Source organism: Phoca vitulina, unplaced genomic scaffold (assembly GCF_004348235.1).
Source record: "Phoca vitulina isolate PV1807 unplaced genomic scaffold, GSC_HSeal_1.0 scaffold2, whole genome shotgun sequence".
Lineage (NCBI taxonomy): Eukaryota > Metazoa > Chordata > Mammalia > Carnivora > Phocidae > Phoca > Phoca vitulina.
In genome coordinates this window covers 89,339,813-89,354,304 of record NW_022589705.1, presented here as the reverse complement: position 1 = coordinate 89,354,304, position 14,492 = coordinate 89,339,813, and the positions used below count along the sequence as shown (strand labels likewise).

The 14,492-nt window shown below is 56.6% G+C and overlaps 1 protein-coding gene across 3 annotated transcripts; it reads right to left on the bottom strand.

Annotated features, from left to right (window-relative positions):
- Positions 1-4,809: 4,809 nt before the first annotated feature.
- On the bottom strand, positions 4,810-14,397 carry CPLANE2 (ciliogenesis and planar polarity effector 2). Of its 3 annotated transcripts, none has more exons than XM_032392912.1 (7): positions 12,585-14,397; positions 11,112-11,612; positions 10,573-10,722; positions 9,419-9,571; positions 8,765-8,889; positions 8,380-8,516; positions 4,810-8,152 (listed from the first exon to the last, which is right to left on the bottom strand). In XM_032392912.1, the coding sequence occupies exons 2-7, from the start codon at positions 11,248-11,250 to the stop codon at positions 7,903-7,905; spliced, it is 954 nt and encodes a 317-aa protein (XP_032248803.1). In that variant the 5' UTR covers positions 11,251-11,612; positions 12,585-14,397; the 3' UTR covers positions 4,810-7,902. The 3 variants fall into 3 exon arrangements, with proteins under 3 accessions (XP_032248803.1, XP_032248813.1, XP_032248822.1); XM_032392922.1 differs by having other exon boundaries at positions 10,573-10,686; XM_032392931.1 differs by having other exon boundaries at positions 7,972-8,142.
- Between the last annotated feature and the right edge of the window lie 95 nt (positions 14,398-14,492).

Genomic DNA, 14,492 nt, shown 5'->3' with positions numbered 1-14,492 from the left:
GATATGATGGGGTGAACAACCTGGACAAGGCCCAGTTCCTGATGGAATCACAATCTAGTTGGGGAGACAGACGTCAAATGAATAAGCACAAATATGTATTGTGAAAAAGTCTGATGAAGGAAATGATGCTAAGTAAGGAGAGAGTGGAGGATCAGTCTGTGCAAAGGCAGGGCCATTCTTTAGGGCACATGAGTTATACACCGCACTATTCTAGAGGGCACCATTCGCATTGACTTTGCTACCTCAATGTTCCCTTTCTGCTTTCTCGGTCCTCCCACATCTATTTAACCTCGTGCATCCCGTATGGCATAATACAACCCCCCTGGAAGGCTCTAAGGAGGGCAATGCATGATGTGATTTGTGTTTTCAAAAGATCACCCTGGCAGCTGAAAATGAATTAAGTAGGGCAAATGTGGGAGTAGGGAGACCTTGGGAAGGCTACAGCAGTGGTCCAGGTGAAGCAATATGGCTTGGACTGGGGTTGGGGGTGGGGGAGGAGCAGTGGTGGAGATGGAGACAAGCAAACAGATTCAGGATCAATGATTAGGTGTTTGGATAGGCTGGTGGGTGGCTGGATGGATGGGTGAATAGAATGCTTCTCCCCTTCCTCCCTGTTCCAAAGTTTCTCTTTGAGACCCTAAATGTGCCCAGTGTTTAATCTCACCAAACCTTGTATCATTCTGATATCAGGGGAGGGTGGAAAAGTAACCCAGGAGGTGTGGGGAGGAGCCAGATTTGGATCCTGGAATGATGGACTCCAGTCTGGGCTCCTCCCAGCATGCCTTGTGGTCTCTGAGAACTCTGGGAAATGGAGTTCTGGACCTGGCGGGCTGAGCGGGGCATCACCTCCTCTTCCTGGAAGCCACCGAGGTCCTAGGGGTGAGCCAAGGGGATGCTCCTGCACTTCCAGTGCTCCAGGAAGGCCGTGGCTCAGAAGGACATGAAGATGCTGAAGAACACAGTTGCCAGATAGAGAAGTAGCCCTACTGCAAGGGAGGGAGAGAGGACATATTGCAGGGCCAGCACTGCTTTCCCTGCAGCCAGGCCCAGGTGTCTCAAACACCTACCCATGCCCTTGCTCTTGTCCCTGGCTCACCTTGCCATGGGGCAGATCTTGGAAATATTCCACATGGCACAGGTGTTGCAGAGTGGGCACATGAGGAAGGCACCCTCATGGCCCAGATCTCTTCCCTGGGAGCAAAAGATGTCCATCGTGGGAGGGGCTGTTCCCAAGCAGCAGCCGATCCGGCCCACCCAGCCCATCCCTCTGCCCCCAGCTCCAGCCACTCATGGTGTGTTGGTGCCCATGGCAATAAAGCCAGAGATAAAGACCAGGGTGCCCACAAGGGCGGCAGACAGGCTAGCAGCCAGGCTGTGCAAAAGCCTGAAGAGGTGACAAAGTCCGCGAGCCTCCAACTCTGCACTTGACCCCAGCTCCCGGTCCCCACCCCCGGTGCCCGACTCACCTAGCCAAAGTAGATGGCCACCTTCTCCCCAAAGTACTCTCATACGAGGTACAGGGGTTGGTGCTTGTGCTAGCATCTCCAGCAGCCCAGTATGAGCACAGCAGTTGGCGAGGGTTGGGGTCTGCACCAGGCACCTGATACCTGGGCAGTTCACAGGGGCCCTAGGCACATGAAAGGAGGGAGGGCTGTATTCCCTCCTGATGCCACAGCAGTGGAAGAGAGCTGAGCTTGTGTCTTCTCCACTTCATGCAGTGGGAAGGCTGCAGGGTAGACTCCCTCGGCCAGCAGACAGGCAATGGCCATATCTGTGCGTTTCTGCTCCCTATAGACCGCCACCTGCCAAGAGAGAATCCTGACATCAGCTCCCTTCCCTTAAGGTCCCAGCTCCACCCTCCTCAGGAAGTTGTCTGTGTGTCTCCCCTGTCTCTGCGTGTTGGAGAAGTACGAGTCATGGGACTCACTGCCTAGCAATCGGCGAGCAGAGCAGGGGTCAGAAGCCCTCTGCCCAGTGCGAGACCTAACACAATGGGATTGCAGGGTCTAGTCTCTAAGCTGGTGACAGAGGGTGGAGACGTGCCAGTTGCTAAGCCCGAGAGCCCATCTACCCACAAAGCTCAGCCTGGGCTGGTGTGTTCCAGCCAGAGGAGCATCGGAGGGGGATTGAAGAGGTGGGACTCAGGCACCGGGAGCCGCTAGGACACAGACTGGCTAAGACCTAAAGTGAGCGAGGCGACAGTTGCCTCCCTGCGGAACCTAGGAGCAAAGCGCCCCGCCCCTCCGCGGAAGGCTCCGCCCCGCCTCACGGGGCTCGCGGGGAGCTGCGGCTGGGAGCGCGTGGAAGTCCAGCGGCTGCGGGGCCACGTGTTGCTGCAGAGAGTTGCACAGGCGCAGGCGCCGCAGCGGCTCCCGCGAGCGGTCCGAGGCCAGGTTGGAGGGTCACCCGCACCAGGCGACACTCCGCACCCAGGCCGACCCCTCCCGGGCCCACGACTCGGTCTCAGTTCCTCCGCGTGGAACCAGAGCAGCGCCCAGGGCGCGCTCAGCTTGGCGAAGGGCACGGTCCGGGCGCGGCGCTGGGAGGGACCGCGCTCCTGGGGGGGCCAGGGTCTCCCGGTGGGCCAGAGCCCGGAGCCCCTCCCCTTGCGACCCCGGCTGGGGGTGACAGATCCCGTTCTGCGCGAGGGTCCTTTCGGCCTTCAAAAGCGCTTTGACGCGCGTTTGCTCGTTTGAGATTCCAACGAGGAGGGAACTAGCACCCCCACTTTATAAACGTGGATAGACGCTGAGTGGGCCGGCGTCCTAGAGCAGTGGCTGCTCTTCCCCAAGTATTGGGCGCCTGCAGTGTGCCAGGCCCTGGGCTGAGCGCCGTACACACTCCGCCCACTTAAGCATCACAGCCCCTCTGGGGGGCTGACACGACGGTAAAGCCCATTTTTACAGATGAGGTGGTGCAGTCGCTTGCGCAGGTCACAGAGCTTGTTAGGGGAGCCCGCGCTCAGCCTCGGGTACCGAGCCGGCGCAGCCCGTCTCCACCGCGCGCGGGTTCCGCTGGAACTCACACTGCGAGCGCCGCCGCGGTGGTGGGGGGGGGGGGCACCGGCGGCTCCCGGGAGAGGCCCGAAGCCCCCCCCCCCTGGGGGGGGGGGGGGGGGGGGGAACAGTTAGGACCGGTCTGCCTCACTTCCCTCCTGGGCGGGAGGCAGGGGACTGGGTTTATCAGTCCCAGTGAAGCCAGAAAGAAAGGAAACGGTGGGCTGCAGCAAGAGGGATTGGGTTTAGTTCTGAGAAGGAACTGCCCACTGCCCGTTGCAAGCAATGGACCAGAGATGCCACGGGATTGCTCGCGGAGGGAGAGGGGATTCAGGAGAGGGACTGTCGCTTGGCTACTCTGGCCTCGGGTGACGTGGGGCAAGAGTCCCGTCTGGCCCAGGTCTCACCGAGTTCGGTTTTCCCGCCGCGGAAAAGGTTGCCCCTGGATTCTGAGGCGCAAATGCTGACGCGGGACACGCAGAGATGGTCGTCGTCCAGGTCCTTGTCCTCGGTGCCATCGCCGTCCTGGGCTCAGCAGGACGGGAGTGAGGGGGCGCGGAGCCGGGCGCAGGCGCAGGGCAGGTGCCGGGAGTTTCCCCGTTCTCCGTCGCCCCCAGCTGGGCTGCCCCGCCCCTGGCTGAAGGGGCCGTGCAGCAGCCCGTGTGCCCACCCGACGACCCGACCCGGACCGTCTCCCTCCTCTCCAGCCGCGCTCAGCCCAAGAGCGGCCACCACTACCGTAAGAACAACGGGGAAGATAATAGCCAACATTTATTTTGCCCCTGCCTTGGTGCCTGGTGCTGCGCCGAACACTTTACACACATTTACTTACAACTCCAAGAAGCGGGGGCTGTTACCTTCATTTTACAGACGAACACACAGGAATTAAAGTGAATGGTCAGAGGTCCTAGTTCTCCTTCACCTTCCTTCTGGACGCCCTCCCCACCCCCAGCCTCAGTCATCTTTGCTCCCAGGATCCACCCCTACTTTCTAGAATAGAGTTGAACACCAGCTTCCTCCACCCCCACTGCCCCAGCCTCTGGGTCTGAGGTCACAGGGAGGGGACAACCTCCACCCCCCCCCTTCACTCCCCACCCGCAGCTTGGCCCTCTTGGAATTTGGATCCACACAGCTCCAACTTGTCCTGGGCCCCTGAGCCTCCTTCCTCTGTCTGGGCACTTCCCTCCCCCCCCAAGCCTGTGCCTGGCACATGGGGATTACAGCTGGCACCAGGCTGCCCCGGTAGTAAGACGATCCACCGCAAGACAGGAAAAGCCCACCCCCAGCCTGGACTCGGCCTGGGCCCTGGGAGCCCACCCAGCAGCCTTTGCAGGTGGGCTCCTGGATCCCCTTCCTTATCCTGGGGCCAGGTTCCTTGCCAGGGGTCCTCCCAGTTGCCCAGTTGCCCAGCCAGATTTGGCTGGCAGAGGGAAGAACTTGTCACTGACCAGCTCAGTGTGGCCTGGGAAGGGAGCAGGGAGGAGAAAAAGGGAAGGAAAGGGAGGAAGGAGGTGCCAGCACTGTATTCCCTTCCTATGGGCAGCCCCAGGCTTCACAGCTGGAAAAGCTGGGAGGACCAAGAGAGGAGGGCCTGTGAGGAGCTGGACCCCAAGACAGCATTAGGGGATGGGGGGAGGGGTTCAAGGGAGGGGAGTGCCTAGGGCTGAGAGCATCGGAGCTGCTTCGTGGCTCTGCAACCTTGGGCAAATGCCTGTCCCTCTCTGGACCTCAGCTTCTCTAAGTCTGTTCAGGCTGCTATAACAAAATACCACAGACTGGGTGGTTTATAAACAACAGAAATTTGTTTCTCACAGCTCTGAAGGCAGGAAGTCCAAGATCAAGGCACCAGCAGGGTCCTTGGGGACCCTCTTCCTGGTTTGGAGACTGCACTTTCTGTGTCTTCACTGGGTAGAAGGGGCTACAGAGCTCTGTGGGGTCTCTTTCATAAGAGCACTGATCCCATGCATGAGGCTCTGCCCTCAAGAGCTAATCACCTCCCAAAGGCTCCTAATATCATCGCATTAGGGATTTGGATTTCAAATTATAAATTTGGGAGGGACACAGTCAGTCCATGGCACTCCCTATCTGTAGGAAAGGGGGTTAGGACTCCTTGAGAGCCTGTTTGGGGTAAGGAAGGGGGCGGGCTGGTAAGTCCAGACTGGGAAGATCAGCAGCAGGGCTGGACCACAGCACAGCCCACCCCCACCCTCACCTCAGGAGATGGTCCCTCCTCCTACAGGCTTCCCTCCAGAGCCCCAAAGTTCAGTGGCTCCAGGGCCCTGAGCAGCAAGCATGGCTACCCTTTTCCCAAAGGTCCAAGTCAAGGCCCACCCCTGAACCAGTCTGGGGCATAGTCACTACCCCTTCCTTCCACAGAGCCTCGGGGCCCATGGAGGGGGTGGGGTGAGTGGAGAGGTATTTGCCTTTGAGCTGTTGTGATCTAATGGTGGAATTTGGGGCACCAAAGCAGGAGGAAAGCAACTTCTTCATGGCCTTGCAACAACTTCACTGAAGCGGCCTCTGTCTCCAAGCCCTGAGAGGGGAGCTTTATCTGGAGCCCAGACCCTCTCCCTGGACAACATACACAGGACCTGCTGCATAATCTGTGGTGTCCAGAGTTTCAAGATGGCAACAGCAGAGCATTAAACCAGGTGGGAAGGCCCCTCTGAGTGTGGGACCCTGTGGACTGCCCATGTGGCAGGCCCACAAAGCTGGCCTGAATCCACTCATATGTGTCTACACATGCTTCTGGTTCTCCATGTGACACTGCCCAGAACACACACTGTGGGCCCAGCCACCGGCTATTACAATAATGGTTCGCGGTTCCTTCCTCCCTTGGGCTCCCAGTTCTGCACTACCGTGGAGTAGTAGGCTGAAGTGGCACAGGGGCAGGGCTCGCAGGGGCTGAGAAAGTGGGGCTGGGATGGCAGCCGGCTGGGCTCCAAGTCCCAGGCCCACTACCCTCCCCATCTTGTCCTTACACAGGAAAACAGCAAAGGGAATTGTTCACCTCTTGGTTTGGGGTGAAGGAGGGTGACAGGGTGATTCTCTGATGGGAGCAGGGCTAACCAGGAGAAAACTGGCCTGCTGGTGCAGAGCTGGTGCCCAAGAAGGATGCAGAAGCTTCCTTTCTGGGGGAGCTTCATGCCCAGAGATAACTGGCTGGACATGGGGTAGCTGGTGCTCACAACACAGGTACCGGTAGCTGGGGGGGAGGGGTCACATTCAGGCCCAGAGGCTACCGGGGTCCCACTCCCAAGCTTTGCTATTTCCTGCTGGGGTAAGGTCTATTGGAGCTAAGAACAGAGAACGGGCTGAACCCACTGCCCAGGAGCAGAGGAAGCCGACAGTGGGAAGGTCTCCAGCCCAGGAGTGGAAGCTAACCTACCAGCTGTGCCACTGTGAGGCATGGGGTCCTGCCCAGGGACATTCCTTCTCTGCGGTATGGGATAAGCTCAGGTCTCAGCTCTGAACCAGAGTTGGGGGTTAGAAGATGCTAAAGTCAGTCCTTTAGGCCCTGGAAGGGGTGACGAACCTATGGGTAGTGCCCAGGGAGGCAGACATAGTAGATGCCGTGCAGGCAATCAGGGTGCCCCGGAGTGTGAGCCAGAGTGGGGAGGTACGAACCTCCTGTGTGTGCCAGCAGGAGTGTGTAAATGTGTGGAGGGAAGTGTTTTAGAACAAGTGCTAGTACGTGATCATGCATGTTGAGTATGCGGTGTACAGAGCTGCCGGTGCTGCCTTCTCAAGAGGGGGCTCCAAGGGTCAGGTGGCTTCTGGGGTCACACACCTGGGCCCCCAGGCCCTTCCAGCTGGTCAGACTCAGGCCAGGCCTCAGCCCACCATTGGGGGTGTCCGAACGCATACAGGCCCTCTTCATCAGCACCCCCCGCCCCCAGACTTTAGCCTGTCTGGTAGATGGGGCAGATGTGAGACACAAGAATGGGCAAGTTCACTCTTGCGGGCTTTCCACAGGGCAGAGCTGCCCAACAGGGCAACTCACTCCCTGACCCCACCTGGTCCAGTCCCTGGCCCTGTGTAGTGAGCTTTCTGATTCCCCAAGTTGGCGGGGCCCCTGTCCTAAGCTTAGCCTGACACCTTCACGATGGAGAAAGGTACTGCAGAGAGAGGGCTCGCCTCCTCAACAAGATAGTGGACTACATTTCCCAGCATACCCTGCAGCTCCATGTAACCATGTGACTATGTGTTGGCCAATGGAAGGTGGGCAGAGGCCAGGTCCTAGGAAACCTCCTAGGTAACCTTCCACTTGCACTCATTCCCAGTCCGCTGACTGGAGGTTGATGCCCCAGGGCAAACTGGGAAGCCATGTGTTAAAGACCTGAGTCAGGGTCTCTGCATGAATTCATTCCCCAGAGCCCCCAGGCCCACCTTTCACTTACACCTGAGGTGAGATAGAGCAAGGAAAAAACTTCCATAGAGTTAAGCCACTGAGATTTCAGGGTTTATCTGGTACAGCAGATGGTGTTACCTCAACTAATACAGGCTCTTGATTGAAGTCACTTGAGGTCTAGGGCCCAGCTGGGACAGCCCCTCTTCCCACTCACCCTCTCTGGGAGGACAGCAGGCAGTTGGGGGAGAAGCTTGAGCCCTCGGGCCCTGCCCCTACAGTTCCTCAGCTTCCAGAGCCTAGACTCCCCAGGTCAGAAGGAGAAGGCCAGGGGGCACCCAGATGCCCTCAGACCACTGACCCCAAGAGCCTTGCGTCCCCATCTCACTGCCATGAGTTCTGCCAGGAAGGTGCTGCTGGGGCAGGAGGCTTCTCAGGACACCATCCTCCCGGCAGCCCCTCTGGCCAGTCCTCAGGATGAGATCCATATTCCTGCCTCAGCCTTAGGACCTGGGTGTTGCCCTCTGCCTTGGGTCACCTGAGGGTTGGGACTAGGGATCAGCTGGGGGTGTTCTCAGAGGTGTTGGGGAGCAGGCCAGCTGCCACCTGGTCCTGGTGCCACAGCTGTTCCGCCAGGCCATTGAGCACGTGGGCAATGTCAGCCAGCCCAGCCCGCCCATCCAGTGTGCGTCCATCTGCCAGCCGCCGGCCTGGCACACTCTTCACCCGCAGGAGGGGCAGTTTCCAGGCCTGCCGGAAGGCTGTGAGGTCCCGCTCAGGCACATCTGTTTGCATGTACTGGTCAAATCTGGAGGAGGGTCAAGGAGCCTGGCCGGATGCCTCAGCTTACCGCCTCATCACACCTAGCCTTAGCCCTCCTCGCTGGGCTGGTGGGGGGGAGGGCCCCTGCTGCCTTTAAGATAAAGTCCATGGGACTAGACCCCACAGCTGGGCAGAGGCAGGGTACCTGATCCCCTCGCTTCATGCCTTGCCAAATGTGGCCTCTGACTGCCCCAGGGGCCACCCAAAGGATACTTGGAGCCGATGACCATCCTGACAACACCAGGGGCCTCGCCTGCTACTCGGGCCAGCTGTCCAGGGAGGTCTTCAAAGGAGGCACGGTCGGTGAAAGAGAAGAGGAAGAGGAAAGCATCTGTTTTCTCCTTGCAAGCCTGGGGATGGAGAGGCTGATGTGAGACTTGTAACCATGGGCCCTGAGAAGTCTCAGCTCACTCCCTTCCTCCACAGGCCCAGTCCCCACTGCCAGCTCAGAGCTCTCCCACCTGGGGCAGCACCCTCAGCCCATGCCCAAATCTGGCTCCTGCAGACCAGGCAGGCTGGGCTCAGACACTCAGACTCAGAAACCCATCTCAGACAGCCAGCCCCTCCCAGACCTTCCCGGGCCCACCTGCCTGCTCACCGGCAGCATGTGATCGAACTTTCTGAGTGCAGACTCCCCACAGTCCCAGAACTCAAAGCGGAACATGACAACACGGTCGCTGGCCTGCAGCTTGGCTGGCCAAAATACCACGGTGGTCTGGATGCCTGGGAGGGTCAGCCATTCAGCATGGGGGAGGCAGAGTGGAGAGGGTTAAGGGGACCGGGAAGGAATAGGAAGAAGACACGTCCTTGGTGGGTCACCAGCCTGACAGGGAAGGCATATTCGCTGACCTGGGAGAATTCTCAGTCTGATGGGAGAAACTGACCTGCCCTAGGTGAGCCTCCAGTCTGCTGGGGAGAGGAAGCCCTAACCCTAGCCATGACAAAGCAGTTTCATTTGTACGTATAGGGGGACCCAAAGATACTGGATACTGGACACTGCTGCAATCTGCTGGCCAATCAGCATCCAGCAGAAGGAAACAAGAAAGGAAGAGTAGTGCTCCCTGAGCACCTTTCTTGTGCCAGCTCCATACTAGGTCTAGTACTTTGGGGTTGGTACTATTATCTGTGCTGAATGGAGGAGCCAGATGTAGGCTCAGAGAAGTGAAGTGACTTTCCAAGGTTGCACAGTAAATGGTGGGACAAGGGCCAGTGTCTCCTCCACCACAGGGAAGGCCTCCCCGGCTGGACTCACCAGTGGTCTCATGGTGTACCACGGGTACCTCTAGGCCAGCCAGCTTGGCCACCAGGGCTGTCTTGCCCACGCCACTCTTGCCAGACACGAAGATCTTGTAGCTGGCTGTGTCAATGGCCACGGGTGGGGGCAGCACTGGTCGCTCCAGCAGCCCTGGGACAAGAAGGGAGCCCGGTGGGGTCAAGAGGTCAGCCTGCACTTGCCCCATCAGACCCATCGACTCTAAGAGCTTTTCAGTGCCAGCCAGCCATGGTTCTCTATGCTCATTACAGAGGCCTGAGACACAAGCAGGGTCCCTGGGTGAGCTCTGCTAAGAACACCTGTGCTCTGTGAGCTGCACCAAAGCCTACTCCAAATAACACTGAATTACTTTTATTTAAAGTTTGATGCATGAGATTATTTTTACTGATACTTTATCACATGTTCTAGATTTTCCACATGTAAAGGCAAGGTTTTTCATAAGTCTTTCCTCAATGGAGAAATACCAGCAAAAATATTCTCAATTACTATAAATAAACTCAGTAGAATCAATATATCGACATCTTTATGAATGCTTTTAACTAACTTGAAAAAAATTTAATTATGATACATCCATAGGCTTAGGACCTGAAAGTCCTAAGTTGTGGGTTGCCCTCTCATTCTCTGGTCTTAAGCCTTCTGGTGCTTTGTTTCTTCTGTCCAGAGCTGAGCCCCCACAGCAGATGCCAGGCCCCTCTGCTGACCTGTCAGCCGAACCTTGGGTGAGTTGGCTTCATCCTGGGAAACATGAATGTCTTGCCTTAGAGACAGCAGGATATAGAGGAGGCTTGCCTCTACTTACTAGGCTGGATCTTGGAGAAGTCTGTAAGGTGTACTGTTGAGGGTAATTGGGAGTCTGTTGTATAACGTGCCCAGCAGAGGGCCTGGCACCCAGTGAGAACTCAATCAACAGCCTCTCTGGTGACAGTGGTTCTTGGCAGGGTTTCCACTGTTTCCATGTTCCTGGTCTGATGATGGAATTAACTCTAAGGTGATTCGGTGGCGGGGTCCCCAGGGATAGGGCTTCCAGGGGTCCCCAAGCCTAAGGAGTGCAGCAAAGCAGGCTCTCACTGCCCTACTTCTTTGCTTCCCCCCCAGGGAACAACAGGCCACAGGCTTGGGGGGCAGGCACTTACCAAACACCCGTCTGCGGTTCTTGCGCAGGATGCAGGCCAGGTACTCCTTGCCCTCGGCGCTCTCGTGCCAGTCTGGAACAATCACCGAGCCCGGGGCAGGTGGTCTGGCCATGGCTGGGCGCCCCGACAGGGTAGAGAGATGGCAGAACGCTGAGTAGGGGATGGGAGAGGGTAACTGTCCCGAGCTGGACCTGTGATCCCTCTCAACCTGCTCTCTGACTCTCCCTTGGAGCCCCAGCTCCCTCCTTGGGGTGGGGGATCAGCTATGGCCCCCCAGCCTTATCTCCATTAGCGCTATTGGAGCCCGAGCTTCCTTTCAGTCCTGGAGAGTTCCACACTCCCCGTCTCCCTCTTATTACCCAGAAGGTGCAATCCCAGAGTCTCTTCTTCCCCATATTGTTCCCTGGGGAAATACTTATCCCACTATTGCCTCGGGGGGAATTTACACAGCCCTCCCCTCCTTTGTCATCTCGGGGCGGGGGGGGGGGGCTGCTTTTCCTCTGCCTCGATCCCGACTCCCTGGGCCACCCAGCCCTCACCATCAGCAGGTCCCGTCGGCGAACGGGCCCGGACGGAGCTGGTCCCTTTAAAAGCCCAGCCCGCTCTGGTTGCTTCCGCCCTGCTGGCATCCGGCTTCGGAGCCCGCCGCCCGCCCAGGCGCGGGTGCTTGAGGCGCATGTGCGGAGGCTGTTGTCAGGGAGACGCCGGGGGCGGGGCTGGGCCCTCTGAAGTTCGCCGCTACCACTGCGCGGCGACACCCCCTGGACGGGGCCTTCCCCTCTGGGCCATGGGTCTTACTCATCGCTCGGTCCGACCCCCCCAAGCTTTCCTCCAAAACCTGATCAAGTCCCTCGTCTCCAGGAGCCTTCCCTGCCTCTCAGTGCTTAGTCTCCTTTCTATAAAGTGGAGGTAAAATACTATTACCTGCTAGGGGTTGTTGTTTCGTTTCGTTTCGTTTTTCCAACAGCGCTCGGCCCATAGCAGTGCTCAGTAAGTTACCGTCGCTGCTGTTACTGTCTACCAATTCTGCTCGGCAGGACCTAAGAGATGAGTTAAACGCCTCTGGCTTCACAAGTGGGGAAACAGCAGCTCAGAGCGGTTAAGGGACTCGCTCAAGGTCTTAAAAATGAGTCAGAGGCCCACAGGATTGTACTGGCCAGTCATTCATTTATTGATTCATCCCATTCATTCAACAAATAATTACTGAGCACCTACTGTGTGTTCCCCCCGTCCTACGCGCTGACAATACAAAGACTACCCAGAAGTACTCCCCTCCTGGAGCTGACATTTCAGCACTGAGGCCTTGAGCCCCTCTCCACTGTTCCAACAACAGGCACCAGCCTGTTACCAGAAGGTGGGTGCTCAGTAAATGCCTGTTAGTGGGACAGGATGCAGGTGGGTCCTTCCTCAGAGGTTGTCTATTATGCTTGATTTTCACCAGTATCTTCTTCAGGGCCTTCATGTAGGACAAATCCCTGTTTTGTAAGGAATCTATAAGTTAACTTTTATTGAAGGCTAACTAAGTGCCAGACAGTGGGCCTTTATAGAGGTGACCTCATTTAATTTCGTAAACAAGCCTATGTAGGAAATATTATCCCTCTTATCTTTTACAGAAGAGGGAACTCAGAGACATTGTGATTATCAGAGGTCACATCACACAGATGGTCAGTGGGAAAACTAGACTTGGAACCCAGGGTTTTTGGACTCTGAGCATCTATCCTGCCAGACTGGGTCTCATGTTTTTTACACTCTGCCCCCAGCCACTAGGAGGGCTCTTCTTAGTAATGCTGAAAGCAGCCAGAGGGCCATGAACCCACAAATCACTGCGGCCCATTATGTCCAAGAGAGTAGAAGGGATGCGGCTGTGTGAGACAGGGCTCTTGCTCTCAACTTGCTTCCACGGCAGCCAGGCAGAAATACAACAACTGAATACCCATTCCTATGGGATTCTGCCCCTTGAAACCCTTGCCCACACTCCCAGGTTGCTCAGCTCCCTTTCCTGCAGTTCTTACCGCATCGGCCCAGAGTCAGGATTGGTCACACTGTGTGGAGCACTCTCTCTCCGTGGCAAGGCTCAGATCTGACTTATCTGAGTTTCCAGGCTTCACATTTAGCCCTGCTCTGTCTTGGCTCTTGGAGGGCTCAGGGAGAGTGTGAGGAAACGAAGCAACTTGGCAGAATGAGCTTGCCGGTTCACCTGGAGGCCAGATGTGAAGTCCTCTTGGACGGAGAGGGAGGCTGGTGATCAGAGTTAGTGGCCAGAGGTTTTAGGGGAATCAGCCTTCACTGCCCTCAGGAGCCCCTGAGAGGACACTTCAGTGAGCATCAGGAGGCTGTTCAAAACATGGATTCTTGGGGTCCATCCTCCAGAGATTCTGCTTTAGGGGGCCAGATGGGTCTGTAAGCTTGCACATTTAACAAGAGCACTGGGCAGTTTAGAAAGTAGGTTCTGCATCAGCCTGCAGGGGCTGCCATAACAATACCACAGATTGGGCTGCTTAAACAACAGAAATCTATTTTCTCACAGTTCTGGCAGCTGGAAGTCCAAACTCAAGGTGCCAGCAGGGTTGGTTTCCGGTGAGGCCTTTCTCCCTGGCTTGCAGGCAGCCGCTCTGTGCACACACACCCTTGGTGTGTCTTCCTCTTTAAGGAGACCAGTATTATTGGATCAGGGTCCCGCCCTGATTACCTCATTTAATCTTTATTACCCTCTTCAAGGCCTTATCTCCAAGTAAGTCACATTGGGGGTTAGGGCTTTAACACATGGATTTTGATGGGGGGTGAAGAGGGAGACACACGATTCAGTCCATAGCAAGTCCACAGGTCTCACGTAAACACTGCTGCTGGCGGCAGGAAGCCAGTCAAGGGTTAGAGCCTGGGAGTGAGGTGGTCAGAATTTCATTTCAGAAGGATGCTTGTGGACCATTTTGGTCTGGTGAGTTCCGCTTTCCTGTGCCCCCTCTGACCGTTAAATTGAGTGTCCCCCTGAGCAAGATGCTTTTCCCCTTAAGGCCTAAGGTGAAGCAGGTGGACCCTCTATCTAAAGGCCCTTCTGGTGTAAAACATCCTGATTAATCCATTCATTTCTTCATGGTTTGGTCTCTCTCCATCCCCCAAGCTGATTGAGCACCTTCTGGACAAGGCCCCATAAGGCCTGGAGAGGATTTATCAAGGCAGGGAGGGACAATCACCTGCCTGAAGTAGATGGCCCAGGTGGGCAGACACACAGGCCTGAGGATCTCGGGGGCAGGGGTGGGTGGGACACCCAGGGAGTGAAGTGGAGAAGGGACAGTCGGATTTATGTTTCTCTTCTCTTCTCTGCCTGGACACTGCAGCTGTGTCCTGCAGGGTTTGCCAGCTTGAGTCTGGAATGCCACGGAGGCACCCGAGTGGTCTTTAGGCAACATCAATCTGGCAATGCCACACCCATGCTTATAGTTTTCCAGTAGTTTTCACTGCACTCAGAATGAATCCAAACCTTGTAACTTCAAGGCCTTTTGCGACTGGCCCCTGACCACCTCGTGCTTTCAGCGGTCGCTCTCTTCCCCTTGCCTACCGCACTCCAGCGAGCCTGGCCTTCTCCTGTTCCCACACAGGGCCCCTGCACTGCAGTGCCCACCACCTGGCGCTCTCTGCATCTCCCCCACTAACCTCCCGTGCATGGCTGCTTCACCTGCACAGAGGCCTGCCTCCTCCCCCACGCAAGGACATCCCTTACCCGCTAGGCTCACTCCTTCACGTCATCCTGTTCATGATTCTGAAATTTTACTTTTTTAAGATTTTTAAGTAATCTCTCCACCCAACATGGGATTTGAACTTACAACCCTGAGAGCAAGAATCACATGCTCTACCAACTGAGCCAGCCAGGCGCCCCTTGATTCTGAAATTTTAAATTTATTGTCGGTCTCTCTCACCAGAAC